Here is a 19,925-nt window from a genome sequence, read left to right as displayed (position 1 = left end):
GAGTGAGAGCGCGCGCGCGTTGTTGTGAGCGTACATTGCCGTGTGCTTGTGTAGGCGATCGTGTGTGTGTGTGGGTTTGTGATCGTGAGTTGCGTAAGCATGGCGCAATGTGTGCACACGCATAGCTCTCGGCACGATTTGTGCGCACATATGTTGAGCGTGTGCCCGGGTTGTGTGCCGATGCGTTCAATCGGGGGGGCTTTTGCATTCCTGGCACTGGTTGCCGTCGCACCGAACTCACCCGCTGTTCCTGGCACGACACGAACGTCTGGAAGCCTGGCGAGACGCCAAAGCCCAGTTGGTCGATGAGCGGAGGCTCGTCCTGGCTGTGGATCTGCACCTTAATCCCGGCCTCAAACGAAGTCTCGTCTGCAGCAACAGAACATGTCAAAAGTCCCCGATGGCTTAATAACACAATGCATAACACAGCAATATGGCCCTGCCAGGGTATCAAGAGACTCGGGGTGTATGTGAGAATACTGCTCTCCAAAGGCAATGTTGGAATCTACTGGTAATCACAGCTGCGTGGGTTTCTGCAGTTGTGTTGTACAGCTCCCTGATGTGTTTTCTGGTTTCTACCGTGTGTTGTTTGGCACCATGTTCGTGTTTCGCTCCACATGATGGGAGCTTTCTTCAGGAAACTAAATTCAGTTTCCTGAACTCCCAGCACTTGCACCAAAACTCAGTTCAGTTCCAGAAGGAGCAAAACGTCAGACATCACGCCGCCAAAATACAAGGTACAACCCGACAGCACATCAGATAATGATCTACTGATATCGTGTCATTCCATGCAAATGACACTTGTTGATAGGTATCATTTCTTACATATACTCAAATTAAACCACGTGAAGTTTCCTGAATTGACTTTGAAAAAATTCTTTCACCTGGGATAAAATAACAACTTTAAGCTTAAAACACCAATTCAAATGCAATCTACACATCAAAGGGTGTGCGTTAATAGGTAGTCTTAAAGATGAACAGCCCCATCGCCGGGCTCCATGAAAGCGCTTATTAAAATGGTCGAACATATTTCTGCGCATTTCTCTCTGCAGCACGAGATTGGAAATAGAATAGAATATAAATCCGAAATAGAATAGAATTAAAGTCATATTCTTTGGTTCTTTCGGTAAAGTCACGTAGATAGAAAATTAATAATGAAAACGAAAGTGAATAAAAATAATAAAGATACAATAAAAATAATAAAATCAATAACCCAAACTGACGCCTACCTAAAACCTGATTCCCACCACCATCCATCAAAGAAGAATTATCTCATCAAAACGCTACACCACAGAGCTAAATTTATTTCAATGTATCTCCGACCATGAACACCTAACCAGTGAACTCAAACACGTACACCAAGCTCTCAAGGCGAATGGATATTCTGACTACACAATCCGCAAAGCCATCAACCCAACCGTGAGTAAGGAGCCATCTGAGGATGCAATCAAAACCATCACCCTGCCATACATAGCAGGAGTAACCAAAAATATTTCCATAATCATGAACAAACACAAGATCCAGGTCCGATTTAACACAGTACATAAAATTCGTGATCTGATCCCATCTGTGAAGGACAAGATTCCTGACATGCAATATCCCGGCCTCTACAATCTAAGCTGTATCTGCGGCAGCAGTTACATTGGGGAAACTAAACGACATGTCTTGTTCGTGACCATAAGGCAGATTTGAAACACGGTAGGACCAATTCTTCTTCCGTGGCTGATCATTATTTTAATGCGGCTGGCTCGCACGAAATGAATTTCTCTAAGGCGATGGTACTTTGCAAGCCCACTGGCTATCAACAAAGATTCGTTCATGAAGCCATCCATATATACAGACATAGACACAATTTCAACCGAGAGGATGGTTATAAGCTCAGCAAACATTGGAAAGATGTCATGAACCACTTTGGGTCATGACTTGATTTGTGTTTTCTTGTCAACCTCCACCGTCAGCAGCGTGGGTGTGTGAAGCGAGGTGCAATGATTGCCTGGCGGCCCTGTTGATTGGTGTAGACCCACTGCGTTGGCGTTGCTTTCTCCTACATTAACATTAGCTGCCCCGCCCATGCTGCTGACACACGTGGGCTACATTAACATTAGCTGCCCCGCCCATGCTGCTGACACACGTGGGCTACATTAACATCAGCTGCCCAGCCCATTCTGCTGACACACGTAGGCTACATTAACATCAGCTGCCCCGCCCACGCTGCTGACACACTTGGGCTACATTAACATCAGCTGCCCCGCCCACGCTGCTGACACACGTGGGCTACATTAACATAAGCTGCCCCGCCCACGCTGCTGACACACGTGGGCGACATTAACATCAGCTGCCCCGCCCATGCTGCTGACACACGTGGTCTACATTAACATCAGCTGCCCCGCCCACGCTGCTGACACACTTGGGCCACATTAACATAAGCTGCCCCGCCCACGCTGCTGACACACGTGGGCTACATTAACATCAGCTGCCCCGCCCATTATGCTGACACACTTGGGCGACATTAACATCAGCTGCCCCGCCCATGCTGCTGACACACGTGGGCCACATTAACATCAGCTGCCCCGCCCATGCTGCTGACACACGTGGGCCACATTAACATCAGCTGCCCCGCCCACACTGCTGACACACGTGGTCTACATTAACATCAGCTGCCCCGCCCATGCTGCTGACACACGTGGGCCACATTAACATCAGCTGCCCCGCCCACGCTGCTGACACACGTGGGCTACATTAACATCAGCTGCCCCGCCCATGCTGCTGACACACGTGGGCTACATTAACATCAGCTGCCCCGCCCATGCTGCTGACACACTTGGGCCACATTAACATCAGCTGCCCCGCCCATGCTGCTGACACACGTGGGCTACATTAACATCAGCTGCCCCGCCCATGCTGCTGACACACGTGGGCCACATTAACATCAGCTGCCCCGCCCACGCTGCTGACACACGTGGTCTACATTAACATCAGCTGCCCCGCCCATGCTGCTGACACACGTGGGCCACATTAACATCAGCTGCCCCGCCCACGCTGCTGACACACGTGGGCTACATTAACATCAGCTGCCCCGCCCATGCTGCTGACACACGTGGGCTACATTAACATCAGCTGCCCCGCCCATGCTGCTGACACACGTAGGCTACATTAACATCAGCTGCCCCGCCCACGCTGCTGACACACGTGGGCTACATTAACATCAGCTGCCCCGCCCATGCTGCTGACACACTTGGGCCACATTAACATCAGCTGCCCCGCCCATGCTGCTGACACACGTGGGCTACATTAACATCAGCTGCCCCGCCCATGCTGCTGACACACTTGGGCCACATTAACATCAGCTGCCCCGCCCATTCTGCTGACCTGTTTGGGCTACGCCCATTCCTGATGACGACCGCTTGTGTTGCGATCGAAACGTCGTGGGTTTTTGTTTTTATTTTATTTTGTATTTCTGAAAGAACCAATAATAAGTATATTATAGACTGCCAGTACGCTCACTCAGGTTAAGAACCAGGCTAAAGTCTACGTTATAAACTGCCAGTACTCTCACTCAGGTTAAGAACCAGGCTACAGTCTACATTATAGACTGCCAGTACACTCACCTAGCTTAATAACCATAGCTACAGTCTACATTCTAGACTACCAGTACACTCACCAAATGTAATAACCAGGCTACAGTCTACATTATCGATTGGCAGTACACTCACCAAACTTAATAATCAGGCTACAGTCTACATTATCGATTGCCAGTACACTCACTCCGATTAAGAACCAGACTAAAGTCTACATTAGTGTTGTTTTTGTTTAGATTATTTAAAAAAAAATGTATTCACTTTATTTTTTAGTATACATTTTCTTCTATCTACGTGACTTTACCGAAATAACCAAAGAATATGAATTCCTGCAGTCACGAAAGTTTTAAGTCAAAATTTAATAAAATTCATGTTAATAGAGAGGAGGTGAAAATGTGAAATTAAGGTCGTTGCTTGACTAATATGTTTTTTCTAATGTACCCTGATACATGCATATCACTCAAAACAGACCACGGACCAATATATCTACCTCAAAATGACCTTAATATTACCTCAATATTTCACTTTAACAATATTATTAGTTCGTTCAAGACACTCAAATACCGATAGAAGATTTTCGGGGGGGGGGGGGGGGAAATGATTCAATAAGCCATGAATAAACCACTGCTGGTTGAAGGCCTCTCTAAGCTGTTGCCATCTCTCAAAAGCAGCACACGAGTTGATTTCATTGCCACATTTCCGAGGCAGAAGACCTCTCAGCAGCGTTTCCTCCTAGAACTTCCACTCTCAATATTCTCGACCACTGGCTAGCATCCTTTCAGTTCACGTGCCTTGCCCTAGCCTGCACATTTCCCCTCAGTATTTCCGTGTAAATAGATGATTACTTGATAGACACAAGTCCAGGAACAGCAGAAAAGAACACAGAGCCTTCATTGATGTTTTTGTCACTTGGTTAATATTTCTCAATATCTGGATCTGAAGTTTTCGTGACTGCAGGGATCCATACTCTGTGGTTCCTTCGGTAAAGTCACGTAGGTAGAAACTAAAATAAATTAAATCACGACGTTTCGATCGCAACACATGCGACTGTCATCAGTTGGAACAGATACAGCAGCAGAACTGCTGACCTTACACCTACGTGACTCTACCGAAAGAACCAAAGAGCATTTCTAAATATGTTTTGACTGTTCTAGTTTTCTCTCAAAGAGAAACCAAAGGCTCTAAGGGCAAGGGCTGCAGTCAGGAACACATGCGAAAGCTTGATAATGTGCAAGCACGTGAGATTGTTTGGAGGTAAATATCTAAAAACTATTACAGTGAAAGAAAAAAATCACCTCTCTCGAAGCATACGAATTAGAATATTCGGACAATCAGGCACATGTGTGTATGATTGGCAGCTGCTCTCCCCTGCTAGCCTAAAGATATAATAATCACTAAGGACTCGTGGAAACTTAACATATTAATGCAAAACCATTTCACTTATTCAGGGAAAACCCCAATTGGAAACGGTTGCATTCTAAGACCCTACAGGCTGACTGCCCTGGTAAAACCTCTAAAGACGTAAATTACATAAAAAAAATTAAGATACGTATAAATCAAACAAATACCACCAAGTGTGAGTTAGCCTCTTTCATAAACGTGTTTACTAAACGCCTATACTAATGTGTCATTTCAGACATTAAAACAATGTAAACACTCTAATGTATTTTTTTTTACTTCACAAATTGCCTCTGATTTACGAGCGCGCATTTTTTTTCAAGGCGACCAGGGTAATTGGGCCCATTAATCAGATGTTTTAGCCCAACGTTGCTATGAAAATCCAAATAAATCATTGACTCTATTGCAGAAATGCCATTTACAACATTATGACCCTTTTCCTCCGCACGACATGGCCATCGCGCTGGTATGGGTATAATTAAGAAATGCAATGAGCCATGGTGTGTTATTGTGTCCCCCTTCAGGCCTGTAGCTGCTTGCTGGGATCAGGACAGATGGGTGTGCTAGTACTGGTGGTTGTTTTCACAAGGGTAAGATGATGAACCTTTTCAAGGTGCGAGGCCATGAGCAGGCTTGAGTCGGGGCCACACAGAGAACCGCCAGGTGATTGCTGCAGGCAGTGAGCTTTGTGCCAAAAGAGAGTACAATCCAAAGTCCTTGACGCTGGTTTGTTTGTGATATTTACACCTATGTTAGAGTCTCCATGGCTTCATGGAAGTAATTATGGGAGATTTAGGCACCATGTAAAATAATTTTTGTCCTTTTCGATTTAAAGCTTTAGTGACTGCAGAGATTCATCTTCTTGGTTTTTTCGGTAAAGTCACGTAGAAGGGAAGTAATACAATAACAAAAAATAAAACATAATAAAATAATTCTCACGACGTTTCGGCCACAACGCAAGCAGCCGTCCTCAGGTGAAGACCAGGTCTGTCGGGGAGACAGCGTCTGAAACTTCAGTTTATTACTTCCCTTCTACGTGACTTTACCGAAAGAACCAAGAAGATAACTTTTGTCCGTGAAGCTTTGTGCTGTGCACGTACGTTCGTCAACACTGAAATGCCCTTTCACGAGAAATTATTTCGAAAACTACAACTGCACGTTGACATTGGGTGCTGATGTTATGTTAAACAATAAACAGTGTTGCAAAACATGAATTTCTGGAGACGCTTAAATAAGCCTCTTCACCTCATCATCTTCGAGATCTTTTATAAACTCCTGCACGCACTCTCTACTCTAGCAACCAAAACGGTTATGTTGTTGAAGCCCCGAATAAACATTTGCTGCCTTCAGAGTCTGGAAATATTTTTTTCCCAGCTGTCCATGCTGACCCCCTTGCCCCTGTATCAAGTCCAGGCTCAAGACCTTTATTTTTTTAACCTCTGTCTATGACTATAACTTCCTGTCAATAGAAATAAATCTGCTCGTTCTGTACAGTGCCGTGAGATGTGCTTGCATCTAGACACGATATAAATCCAAATTGTACATTGCATTTATACCGTGCAATAAAAAAGCACGTGCCCTGTTGTCTGAAGCAACCCCCTGATTGGCCTCTGACGTAAGAACTGGACGAGGCAGATACTCCACAAAAGAAGCGCATTGGAGCTACATTCTCTAGAAGCTCATGGAATAAGAGTCGTTGACTGCATGACACAAAGAGACCCGTTCTTTCGGGTCTCTTTATGTTCACAAATCTTTTTTTTTATATATGTGAGAAATAGCACGAAACATACATAAAATTGAGAGACACTTAACGCCATACACTGATTGCAAAAATAACGCGAAAATAATCATGGCAATGAAATATAAATTGAACATGAATAGCTATTTATAATAGAAATAATGTGGCGGTGTTGCGGTATTATGTTCTTGAGCTGGGATTATTGGTGGAGCTGTGTGAATACCCTTGACCTCGTGGTTTCTTAGTTCTTCAAAAAAAATGTTGAGTGGTGCAATTCTTCTAAGAGAGAAAACTGGGTGCGTTTCCCATCACAAGGGGGTTAACTTGAACACGTGTATGTGACCCAGCACGCACCAATTTCAAGTGTGAGGGGCCCCATTCCACTTTTAACAGAGCCCGTGGCTTCATATAAATTCAAATGAAACTGCACAAAAACATAGAAATATTAAAATATAAAAGGTATTATAACTGAGCAATCTTTTTTTTTAGCTCAAAATGCTTCAGCAAGTAACGGAAATAACCTTGGGCTGTTACTGATCAAATTAATCGTTCTGCGGACCAACTGTTCCGACAGAAAATCTAAGCGGGAGCCGTTGGTGCAAGGCACCCACAAATCTGCCCCCCCTACTGCTGCAAAGCGTGGCATAACCGTCGGCTAATTGCAAGAACATTCCGCACCAGCAATTGCTGTTGTGGTGGCGACATGAGGAAGCATTGATTGCAGAGTGCTGGGAGTGTTTCTTATATCTCCGGAGAGAGGCAAAGCCATTTGCCACCCCATGCGCACACCTAATCGCGACACAAAATGCCACGAGCGATTTAAAAATTCAGAGGTTGTTGCTCAGGGCTTAGTTCCTTCAAAAATCTTGCCTAGAATTTAATAAAATTTGATGGCTGTGCACACACAAAACTAATTTACATTTCACAGTTGCTTATTTTCGTATTATGTGTTCAGAAACTCAATGTACACAGCGTAAATAAATATGCCTGTATCTGTACTGGAATAATAAAATATTACTTTTAAATGAATTGTGCAGCACAAAAAAGAATATAATTTTCAGTTTTGGACTCGTTTCAAATGTCTATTTAGCAGGCATGGCTGAGATATGCCTAATTTACATTTAAGTCCCAATTTTCGCCTTAGCCTGAGCGTAATTACCGTGTGGACAGACAAAAAGCATGCAAAACCACGACAATAAAATAATAAGTGTGCATTGAGAACATTTAGCAGCATCACAGTAATACCATTAAATGCTGGCTTTTAGGTGTTTCGTGTTGTTAAGATGCTTTGAAAAGGGTAAGTCGTGGACATCAGCAAAACATCCATGCAAGTAATATTTCGCGATATTAAAAGAAACCTTACTTCGCTGTCAGCATTCGTGTTGAAATGTCATGGGGAAATAGCAGTTTATAATAATTGTTTTGGTATTTTCCAGTTTGTACTTGTAACAGTGAACAGAGTGGTGGCATAGCAGACATCGCACTGTACTATCAACCCGTCAACCTGAGATATCCTGAATTTCGATTTAAAGCTTTCGTGACTGCAGGGATTCATCTTCTTTGTTCTTTCGGTAAAGTCACGTAGAAGGGAAATAATAAAATAATAAAAATACAACATAATTAAATAGTCCTTGTATATATATACTGGTTGAGGGTGGGAGGAACCAAGGTAGGCCCTGGATATTATTATTGTGCCACAACGTCTTGTACTAACATTATTATTGTGTCACAATAATAATATCCAGGGCCTACCTTGGTTCCTCCCACCGTCAACCAGTATATATACAAGGACTGTTTACTTGATACAGCAATCGTGCTATGATGGTTCCACCTGAAGACGGAAGCTTGTGTTGCCTCCGAAATGTCGTGAGAATTATTTTATAATGTTTTATTTTTATTATTTTATTATTTCCCTTCTACGTTACTTTATCGAAAGAACTGAGATATCCTTTTAACCCTGGACACGGCTAACTGTAGTGGTGACGAGTGATAGCTAAACCTGTCCACCCCCCACTCTACTAACACTGACCAGAATGGTAACGTATGTCACAGTGGATTGATAAAGGTCTGTAAATAACAGCAGTGAGGTGTATATCCAATGTATGCGCTTGGATCGGTGGTGCAGTGGTATATCTGCAATGCGCTGCACATCAGGTCACCTGAATCTTGATTCCCAGTCGTGGCTAATGTAAGTGACAAGTGGTGTCTGAAACTGTCCTAAACCTCTTTTAATTCAACTCAGCTTTAACTAAGTACCTGCTACAGAATGTGAACAATGAGCAATGGTGAGACAAAAGTGGGTAAGTTTGGTCCTCATTACATTACCTCTCCATGCACTGTAGCATTTGCTCTAACAATCTATAAGGTTAGGAAGATTTGTCTTTGTGTGCCTTTAAGACTTTACAAAGATCACTGTGTGTCTGCACGATGTGTGTTTGTTAATGAAGTGAGAAGGGCAGAATGTGACGAAAGGAAGCGAGAGAGGTATGGGGTGAGGGTGGAGGGGAGTAATTCTGATAGACGTGACAGTAGTGATGGAGAAAACAATGAATAAGTGAGGAGATGCATTCTCGTTTAAAAGGGGGAGATAAATATGAATCACAATAAAATTTTGATTTGTTAATTATATGAATGCATTTGCATCTCAAGACGCCTTACAAAATCTGTGGCACATGCTCATTCTTGGGGGACTACTGAAAAGACGTCGATGAGAATGTCTATACGCTACATGAGAAGCTAAGAAAAAAATGTCATGGAGAAAAGATGGCCAGCGATAGGCACAGGAGAAGAGGAAGGTCCTGAGCCCGAGCTTAAACAGGGACAGATAGTTGGTGAGGGAATGTCAGACTCTAGGCGTAGACCTGGTAGAAGGAATACATTGAGACCCCCTCTTTGTAGCTCAGTGCCTGGGCCCCTGGTGCAGTTACACCGCCTGCACACTCGATATCTACACTACTGATTTAACGTCTTGTACTAACATTATTGCAGTCAAAGTGTGTCAGATATAAACGTATGTATGATGAACTTTTTTCACACCGTACACAGCCAACCGTGCTAAAAATGTGGTGCGTCAGCCTGGTTGGATGCGTGTGCGTGAGGGACGGTTGTGAAAACAGTGGCTGGCACTGACCGTTTTCGCCCCACACAGGAAGGTATTCTTCCTGCTGGATGTCCAGCATGATCTCCAGCCCGTTCCCCATGCCGCCTTTCACCGTTGTCAGCAGCGGCCGCCCGCCCTTGCCCGAGTTGAACGTATAGCACTTCCCATAGCGAGTGTACACCTGGGCACCACACGCACCACAAAACGGGGCATTGCACGGGTGGATGTGGCTGTCAGTGGTGATGGTACAAGGTAAGGGCCCATGGGGTGGATGTGGCTGGCAGTGGTGATGGTGGAAGGTAAGGGCCCAATGGTGGGTATGGCTGTTGTCACTGATTATTGTCATTGTTTACCCAGGATAGCCTCACCGGGCCTCAATACTCTTCCTCAGCAGGGTCATGCCAGGTTTTTCGCAGTAGGCAGCGATGTTCAGAATCAAAATCTTTATTTAGACTGCAAGAATCCGAGTAGCTATGAAACTATTTTTGACAGTTGTCCGGTAAGGGGCAGGTCAGAAAGTTACAACAACAAACAATACAAAACCGATAGGAGTGCAAAGTATAGGAAAGCTAAGCAAGTGACTAAAACGAATACAAATAGAGAATCTATATCTGCACAAATTGCTCAAGTGCATCGATTTTTGCCGATTTTTCAATACCACATTTAATCCAAATTGAGTACTTTGCAGGCACATGTTCAGCATTGTGATGTTTGGCCAATACCAGTTACATTGTAAGGTCTTTTTTAAAGCTATGGGAGGAAACCTGCAGGACATGGAGAAAAAGCATGCAAACTCCAATCTCTTTGGAATGGAACCGAGGCCCTTTTTGCCCGGGAGCACAAATTGTACCACTGCACCACCCTGCTGCTCAACTGATGGCTCCCAGGGAAGAATCTCTGGGATTTGAACTAGAATGGACCATATATAATTGGAATCTGCACCTTCCATGGCAGATCCACAGACTACCTTCACAAGTTGGAAATGCAATGGAAGCCCGGCATGCAATTGGCCACACAGCAGTGATCCACTGAAAACTTCCAATATATCAACGGAGCCATCGAAGCATCCACCGCACATCAACCAAAGCCATTTTCTGGATGACTAGACTGGGCATAGACTAATAACTTGTTATTCATGCAACCATATGCAAGAAAAACTAACGGACACACACGATAGGTGTCGATGGGTACTCCTTTAAGCATGAACACTGACACAGATTCATCTCTGAAAGGCACTCTAACACAGCGTTTCCCAACTCCAGTCTTCGCTACCAACCATGACAACCAATCTTTTAACATCCATCCTTAAATTCAATCACGCTGCCTATGACCAAATCATACCAGTATGCACTTGATCTTGTCAAATCTAGGACGCTAAACAGAGTTGAGGATGGATAGTTCTTAGATGGGCAATCACCTGAGACTACAAACTGCGGGTCTGCATGATGGACAGCAGAGGGCAAAGTTTGCTTAAATAACCCCCACGATAAGCAAGGCTTGGAGAGGCCCTCATCCAGCAGTGGATTGACAAAGATCTGTAGTGTACACACATGCATATTGCATGCACATGATGGCTGGTAATATGGGGCGGCGTGGGGGTGAGGGGGGGTCTCAAGTGCAGTGAAATGTTTTTGAAGAGTGCAGTGTTGGTGCTGAAATATCTTCAATGTGAGCCCATTTGAAGTTCTGCTGACATGAAGAGTTTCCACGATAGATTGAGCAATGAAGTAATAGGCATACTTTTAATGTCACGTTTCCGCAAAACTTTATGACAGCCCCTCATAACTTTGCCCAGAAGTATTTGCATTGTACTGTGTGAGCTTGGCCAATGCAAAGACTTTCTAAGTATCATTGTGCCCGCAAAAGGCCCCTGGGAGTGTCTGAGTGATTTGAAGGTATTATGCAATGTGCAGGAAAAGCGCATCAACTTTGGTTGATGTTGTTTCTTGTAAAAAAAATGTTTCCCGTAATAACAATTTCCAGTTAAGTAAGACTGCAGATGGACCAAGCAGTGCTCCACTCTTCACTGTATGTACCGGTGAGCTGTAAAAAGACATTACATAAATGCACCTTTTAGAATGAATCTATTTGTAGAAGTGAAGAGACTTCAAGGAACAATTCCATGTCTTTACAATCCCCTTGATTCATTCAGCACATGAATCCCCCTCTTCTTGGGTTCTTGCTTCAGACATAACCATTTGTGCTGAATGAAGTGTGAAATTACAGATTTTTTCTCAAATGAAATTCTCAGTGGGCTTTCCAACCCATCTGTCACTTGCGCCTAAGGGCAACTTTGAGCCAAGCCGAGTGAGTTGAACAACTTTCCATCCGTGTCTTGCGCAAACATTTATTTTAAAATCCACACATGAACTGGCCCAGAAAACAAGTTGTGTGTGCTGTCCGAGGAAGATTATCAGCTCCTGTTGTTTTTCTGTTGCATAGGATCAAATTTGATCCCCTCTTGTTGTCCAGATAAGCGTGCCGTGCTGCACACGTGGCTATCTGTGCAAGTTATACCCCCATTGATAGACGCTGAGCTCCCGTTGTCAGGCGGCACAACTGCGGCAGCGCACGGCGCTCAGGGATAATTGTAAAAGTGACACTCATGACAGATGCCTTTGTCCTTTTTAGATTGAGCAATCTTGGAGCAATGGGCCCGAATTTCGCTCTGTGAACAGATCGTCTGGTGTACGCGTGCAATACCTCAAATGTGACCTGAATTAAGCAGAGTGCAGGAGCACCGGGCAGCGCTCACGTCCGAATTTAAATTCCGGTCACGTCGTCCTCGGGCAGCGGTTCACAACCCGGTGATTGTAGACCCCCTTACAGCTGCGTGAAAAGCTAATCAGCCTGCGGGCGGTCCGCAAGGTCCCAAGGTACGCCAATGAAAAACGACAACTAATAGAGGCCAATTGACATTGGGAGGCAAAATATCATCCTGTAAAATACGTAAGGCCAGGGTAAGCAGTTTGACATTTGGGTGTCTTTGAGGATGGTACTTTATGGATTTTAGAGAACACGCAGGGGTAACTGCTATGGTCATCAAGACAGCTAGAGTGTTTAAAGATTCCTATATCTGCCAGTATGTGCGTGTCCGACACTGAGCAAAGCAGCTTATGTGCCAATCAACAACACATCATTCTAAGGGTGACTGTAAGTCATGGTCTTACTGGGCCACTGCAACTCATACAAGACGTCTTCTTGTTCTGGCTGCCTAAGCTGCAATTTTGGTCATGTCTAGATGCATTGTTGAGTTGTAACCTGAGGCTCTTGTGAATTTCACTATTTGACAGCCATGATTAATGCAGCACTGTTTTCAGAAAGCATTTTAAATGTTACGGTGACAAATATTTCCATACAAATAAATTAAATTAAACAAAATCAGCATGGGATTTCATGCAAGAGTTGCTGTATATAAAAAACAATTATAGAGAATGATTAAATTAATTATGGTTCTCTTAATTCCTGCCCAAATAGAAGATTCACAACCACCAGGTATACATTTGCTTTTAACAACATTCTCCCTGTTGTGAAAATCCTGAAATATCTTCATGTATTTACACGTATTTAAAAGAGTAAGAAGATAAACGTGGTTACCCACTCCATTGAAAATGGAGCAATGCTTTTACTTGTTTACAGCTCTAAACCAGTGGTAGATATACTACACAACGATGGGAAATGCTAGCCTCCCCATATCACAAGACACCGCTGAATTCCCCACAAAGCAGCACTCATTTTATAAACCGCAGAGGGATGAGGACCTAAGTTTACCGCCGACCAGGATATGAACTTACTACCTTGTGCCCTCTACCACTGCGACACCTGGCCAGTTAAAACGGTGGTGCTAAACATGAAAAAGGGTGGTGCTAAAAATAACATTAAATAAAAAAGAGATTACCACCCAGGACATCTCAATCCTACACTCTGTGATCGTAGCCACAGCAGGGCCGACCGCTCTTTTAGGCACCGGATGGTGTCCCCCCTCTGGGTCACTTCACAGCGGAGGCCTGGAGGCAGAGCGCCAGGCTGAGGGAGGCAACCAGGTTTTGGCGCCTAGCAGAGGTCGCAACCGGGTACCCGATACCCGTACCCTACCCGCTACCCGGCTACCCGTACCCGGCCGGGTACGGGTAGGCCGTGAGTCACTGGTGAGTCACCGTTTGTTACTCATTTCGGGTAGGGTACGGGTAGGAAACGGGTACCCGTACCCGGCCGCGTGACATATTTCCAAAAACTCCCAAAATAAAGAGAACTCGAGAGATAAACGACCTGAGGATGTAACAAATCAAGGCATGCTAAATGCAGTCAAGTAGAAAAGGTTAAGTAAGAATACCAGTTGAGGTGTAGAAGAGATTAGGAAAGGAAAGGGCTTTTACACTGACTAGCAGAGGTCGCAATCGGGTACCCGATACCCGTACCCTACCCGATACCCGGTTACCTGTACCCGGCCGGGTACGGGTACGGGTTTGTGACCCTGGTACGGCCGGGTACGGGTAAGGAATCAAAACCCGTTTGCGACCTCTGGCACCTAGGCATGAAACCGAGAGCAACGCCTCGCTTCATTATCAGCGGGGCCCCCGTGACACTCTCCCTGGTGGAGCGAAAGCGCATCATCGAGTCTTATTCAAAAAAGCTTAATCAAATAACACACACACACACACCATCTGCCCCAGTGCGAGAAAAAATGAGGAAAGACAACCATCACAAGGCGAGGCAGCTAATTCTATATATTAAATACAAATGAAGCCCAGTTGCCTGTGGTGACGTAAGGAATATGAATATATTCTATTCTCACACGAACCGAAAAATGAGATCATGTCATAAACCATATGTAAAACATAATTATTGTTGCATATTAAACATCGTAATAATGTGTAAAGCAATAATACATTTGTGTAATTTTAATATGTGCGTATTATGATTGAGAGCATGGACTGCAGTAGTTTATTTAATGTGATTGAATGCGCTTTTCAATGTAAAAATAAACTCGGCTGCTCTTGAAGAACAAGACTCATTTTAAGTTGGGGGATTGCATATTCTTGTACAGTATTTTTTTATTCATATGTTATACTAATTTTGGAAAGGAATTGCACTTAACATTAAATATTGTCATATGCAGGATGAAATTGGGTGAATAAACAAATAAATAAGCAATATATTAGTCATACTTCTCATAATATCAACATAATACCAGCCTCCTCATTCTCAGTCTCATTCGAGCCCAAATAACTCCAATAACCAGGCAATGTTTTGTGCTTTCATTGTGTCAGTAAACATCATGGGAATAAACAACATCAATTTATTTTAGATACCTTTCCCTATAAAATATAATTGACGTGTAACCATCATTACTGACCACAGGCAACAACCATTACATTTCATTTGGTACCGTTCGATATATATAAAAAAAAATCCTTACCGAAGCATTTTGCTGTTGTAAATTGTGGCAGGCTAAAAGCTGCACCATTTTGTAAATATATTACGGTAACGAGAGGCATTCTAATACGCTCTTTGATAGATGTGCACAAATTAATCACAGGTGCTTAATGCAAGTAACGTTTAATTGCCACATGCAGGTAATACATGTGTGTGTGTGTCCCTTCAAGGCTAAGTAAGCATCAATTGACAGCGGTAAAAAAATGCGATCTTAATGTACACAACAAATTGAATTAACTACATTTCAGCCAACACTTTTTGGCTGATCAGTACAGCTACGAAGGCAATTTGGAACCATAACTTTTTAACATTGCTTCACTTAAGTCGAACCCACTGCAGTGTTTGGCGAGCGGTCTTCCAATCTTGATTAAACTTCCAAATGAGTCACATTTTGCCGAAGGAATACACCTCACAATGTTGGGAAAGAGGTCAAGAGGAAGAAAGATGCTGCTTGGTGACGTTAAGACAGAAGGGTGGGATGGTGAGGGAGGAACGTGCAGTGAGATGAAGAAGAAAGCTCAAGGCTGGACAGGATGGAGGCAGATTCAGCCAAAGATCTGCCATTGGGCTGAGGCCTGAAGACACCACTTCCCACGCGGCGAGAGTAAAGATGTACTTCCGATTTAAAGCTTTCGTGACTGCAGGGATTCATATTCTTGCTTCTTTCGGTAAAGTCACGTAGAATGTGCATATCAAGAGGTATGCACATTCTTTTGTTAAGGCGCTCTTCTTCCACATCCAACCCAGCTTATATATAAGCTCCAAGCTTGGCAGTGTCTCATTCTTCACCTGAAGACGGCTGCTTGCGTTGTAGCCGAAACGTCGTGAGAATTGTTTTATTATGTTTTATTTTTATTATTTTATTACTTCCCTGCTACGTGACTTTACCGAAAGAACCAAGAAGATAAAGATGTACTATTGTGCTGTCCAGAAATGAACATACGTGTGACCTGTGTAATTACTATAACATTACCATGGTTTATGGAAATCCAGCACTGGGTCCTTGGCTTGTGTTTTCCCCAATTGGTATCAAATGGTTTCCGCTTGGGTTTTTGTTATTTACCAGGTGCATTACAAAGAAGAAACTATAAAAATGTACGAATTTTGCCTTAAAACCTAACAATACTGACAGGACACATTTGCCTCAGTATTATGATTCATATAAACGGTGAACATTCCTGCCGTTTTCCATGTAAAATACATTAAAATATTTACACTCTATTGCCCTGAAGCGTATAACTAAATATGAACTGCTCAGCATTCAAGATGGAACACATCAACAATGCTATACAGTGCGTGCTTTCAATAACATCGACATTATAAAATGTATGCAACTTTAAATAGGTACTGCGCATGATTTTTGTGGGTTTACCGTGGGATGTGGTTGCAGGTCATAATCGTGTGTTGTTTGACACGATGTCTGATGTTGCACTGCACGTGCTTGGAACTACGGGAACTGAATGGTTTCAGAAAACTAAAGAATTCCGTTTGGTCTCTTAAAAAAAAGCTGCCAGCAATGTCGAGCGAAACGTCAGGCATCATGCCGAACATCACGCGATACAACTCAGAGAAGTGTACACAGCCTATGCAATGGCCTGTTTGTTGAAGTGTATATATATATGTATCTGTAACAAGTAGTGCAAAGGTTAGCACGCTGCACCACGAACCCGGCAATCCGAGTTTGATTCACGCTCACGGCCAACACTAGTGACGATTATCTAAATCGGTCCTGGGCCTCCCCTAGGTTGACTCAGCCTAAAACGAGTACCTGGTGCGATGTGTAAACATTGCCACTCTGGGGAGACAAAGGCCTTCATAGGTGCTCGCTAACAGCACTTGCCCCAATAGTCTGATAAGGTTATAGGAGAGATCTTGCTTTTGTTTGATATAAATGTATACAGGGTGGCCCAAAGGTAATACACTTAGAGTTATTATATATTTTTTAACCAATCATATTGGGTTATTTGAATTATTTGAATTATTTGAACACGTTTCAACTTGACTGCCATTAACATGAATGCATGATGCATGAATTATCATTTGAAATGAATTTGGGACTTTTTTTTTTATAATTCCAGATTCTTCTTTAGTGTATATTAAAGCGAATTGAACTCGTTCGTCTTTTGTCACTTTTAATCATAATTTTTAAATGCCATCTGAAGAAGAAGAAAAATAGGTATTAATAATGATAATAAATAAAATATTAATTTAAAGAATAAACCATTTTAATGTTTTAATGCCACTGTGAAAATATTTAAAATCTCCTACGCTGATGATAGGCGTCATCAGCGTTGGAGATGCTCATTTGCACTCAAGCCCGTTGTGCTGGTGTTTCCTCAGGTGTGGACAGAGTATTTTACTCATTGACTACACTGTGGATGCAACCCGTTTCACCTTGCAGACAAATTCACAGTGTAGGTGCGAATGGAAGCATGCACACAGCAGCAGGGCTGTCTCAGAGGTAGTGGCGGCCTTGTGGGTAAATTTTCAGTTTTTTTCCTTTTTCTATTTTCACTTAACAATAAGAGTACTGTAATAATAGATTAGTACGTTTGGTATTCTCGCCATCATTATAGCATAAGACTATCACAATTGCGCTCTATTTCACAGACGTACATAGTTTCTAAGAAGCCGTTAGTTTCACAGCAGGCGGCAAAAATTGCTTTGCGTAATTTCTATTGAGTCATTTGCATATCATTTTCAAAGCATGGCAAATGTTTACCATGACGCTTGCACGCGATGGTATATCTTTAACCTCCACTGTGAAGCAGATGACACGTAGCATTTTACGATTAACACACCCGCAACAATAACTAGGGCGGCCTGCCTGATTCGAATCACGTTCCTCTCTAACAGGCAGCAAATGCGCACCATCGCTGGGCCACGTCACAGCCACTTGTGCGGCCCTGGCCCTACCAGCTCCGAATTGTGAGCCACCACCACTTAGAGGCATCGCCCTGGCCACCGAACATCTTCGCTCTGTGTCTGGTGCAGCCTTAAGAGCCGCATCCTTCAAAGAACAATATTAAGCCCAGCTTTCCCATATGCTTGCTGGCGAATGGCAAAGATCACAAGGCACTCCTCGCGAGAGTGGGCCTTCATGTGCTGCACTGCGGCTAAATTAAACATTATCCCACAAGATGTAAACTATCTCACGGAGCAGCGAGCATCACCATGATGTACAAGCTAAGGGGCACTTTGGGGCAAGGCCCAGTCTTTCAGATAGATGCAACCGAAAAAACACAGCATTGATCTCGATCTTGTAGATTTGTACCGAGCCTGTGTCTCTAGGGCTGTCCAATATGAGTTTGAAGGTCTGCTCATGAGAAAAATAATTTACACTCCAATACGATCTGGATGTATGTAGTATATTAATGTGATCATATCTCAAGATGCTGTAGAGATATAGTGAGTATATTTATTTTATAGAGACAGTGTTAATTCACCTCCCTTAATTGTATAAATTGAGACAATTTGATTCCAGAACAGATTATTTTGTCTCATTTTCATGATTTCTCTTGTGCCGTTTCCATTGTTTCTTTTTTTGACAGTCTCACGTTTACAATTTCGTTTGCTTTGTTAGGCTAAATGTAACGTTAGTATATAATTTCAAATAATCGTCATTTGATGCATTGCTATACGCCTACGTTAGAGTAACTCGTAGGTAGGCCTGTATAGATGTCATTGCAGTGACGATGCCTTGAGATGTACGTCAGTCACACCACAGTGACATCGCTAGATTGCTTCCAAAATCACTTTCAATCTTTGTTTTCTAATTAAATGAAAAGTCACACTCAGGTTGGAGGACGGCACTCAAAGCCTCGGTGCGTGGCTGCACAATGAGTGACATTTTATCCATAGGATGGGTTCCTTGGGAAAACAGCCACAATAAAACATAAGGAGAGGGAGAGTAAGCAGAGGGGGAAATTTCCAACATTGGATTTGTTAACACATTCCTGCGGAGGGAGCTGGTAGGAACGTTGGGTTGCTCGGTCAATGGCCAGGGTCAACGGCGGCGTGGTGTATTCCGCAAATATGGCCGACTGTGAGGGCGGGCACAAGCCGGCGTGAGTAGGTTAAACGTCGAGTTTTATAAGGGCACCACGGGGTGACCAGCCCCTCCCCTCCCCACCCAGCCCCACCCCACCCAGCCCCTCCCCACCCAGCCCCTCCCCACCATCCCCACCCAGCCCCTCCCCACCCTCCCCTCTCCACCCAGCCCTCCCCCTCCCATTTTTGGATGGACGACGGACGAACGCAATAATCCCCTGTGGGCTGGTGGAACCAGGTGGTTCCTACCAGTAGAATTGCCACATCGCCCTGTTTATGTCTCTGGATATAAATATGAAAATACTGACATTGGCTTAAAATGGCAACAGCAGCAACTTGATGCTGAGCTACGCAAACTTGGTTGTTCTCGTTCTTGCTGGACACAAACCAAGGTCGTCTAGCCTGCATTCAACACCAGCAGTGGCCGGCAGATGCTAAGTAATCGAGGAAGGACATATGCAGCTCCTCAATGAGGTTCCTGGTTAAGCTCCCAGCAGGCGGGGGGTGGGGGGCGATGTCGAGCATCATGCTGAAGGACTCCCGGTACAGCTTGAAGGTGCATTGGAGAGATAACACGGCTCGTAGGAGGAGAACGCCGGTGCGTTTGCGCCGGGAGCGATGCCGC

At 43.8% G+C, this 19,925-nt stretch overlaps 1 protein-coding gene across 3 annotated transcripts in view; it reads right to left on the bottom strand.

Annotated features, from left to right (window-relative positions):
* Positions 1-19,925, bottom strand: part of LOC144934487 (acid-sensing ion channel 1-like) — a 208,458-nt gene that overhangs the window by 30,820 nt on the left and 157,713 nt on the right. For all 3 annotated transcript variants that reach the window (XM_078860300.1, XM_078860299.1, XM_078860298.1), the window contains 2 exons: positions 9,845-9,995; positions 242-369 (listed from right to left, as the gene is read on the bottom strand). In XM_078860300.1, the coding sequence (XP_078716426.1) occupies positions 242-369; positions 9,845-9,995 (279 nt within the window). The remainder of the gene's footprint in view (positions 1-241; positions 370-9,844; positions 9,996-19,925) is intronic.

Source organism: Lampetra fluviatilis, chromosome 10, assembly GCF_964198595.1.
Source record: "Lampetra fluviatilis chromosome 10, kcLamFluv1.1, whole genome shotgun sequence".
Lineage (NCBI taxonomy): Eukaryota > Metazoa > Chordata > Hyperoartia > Petromyzontiformes > Petromyzontidae > Lampetra > Lampetra fluviatilis.
Note: the sequence above shows the minus strand (reverse complement) of the source record. Positions and strands in the feature narration are given on the sequence as shown.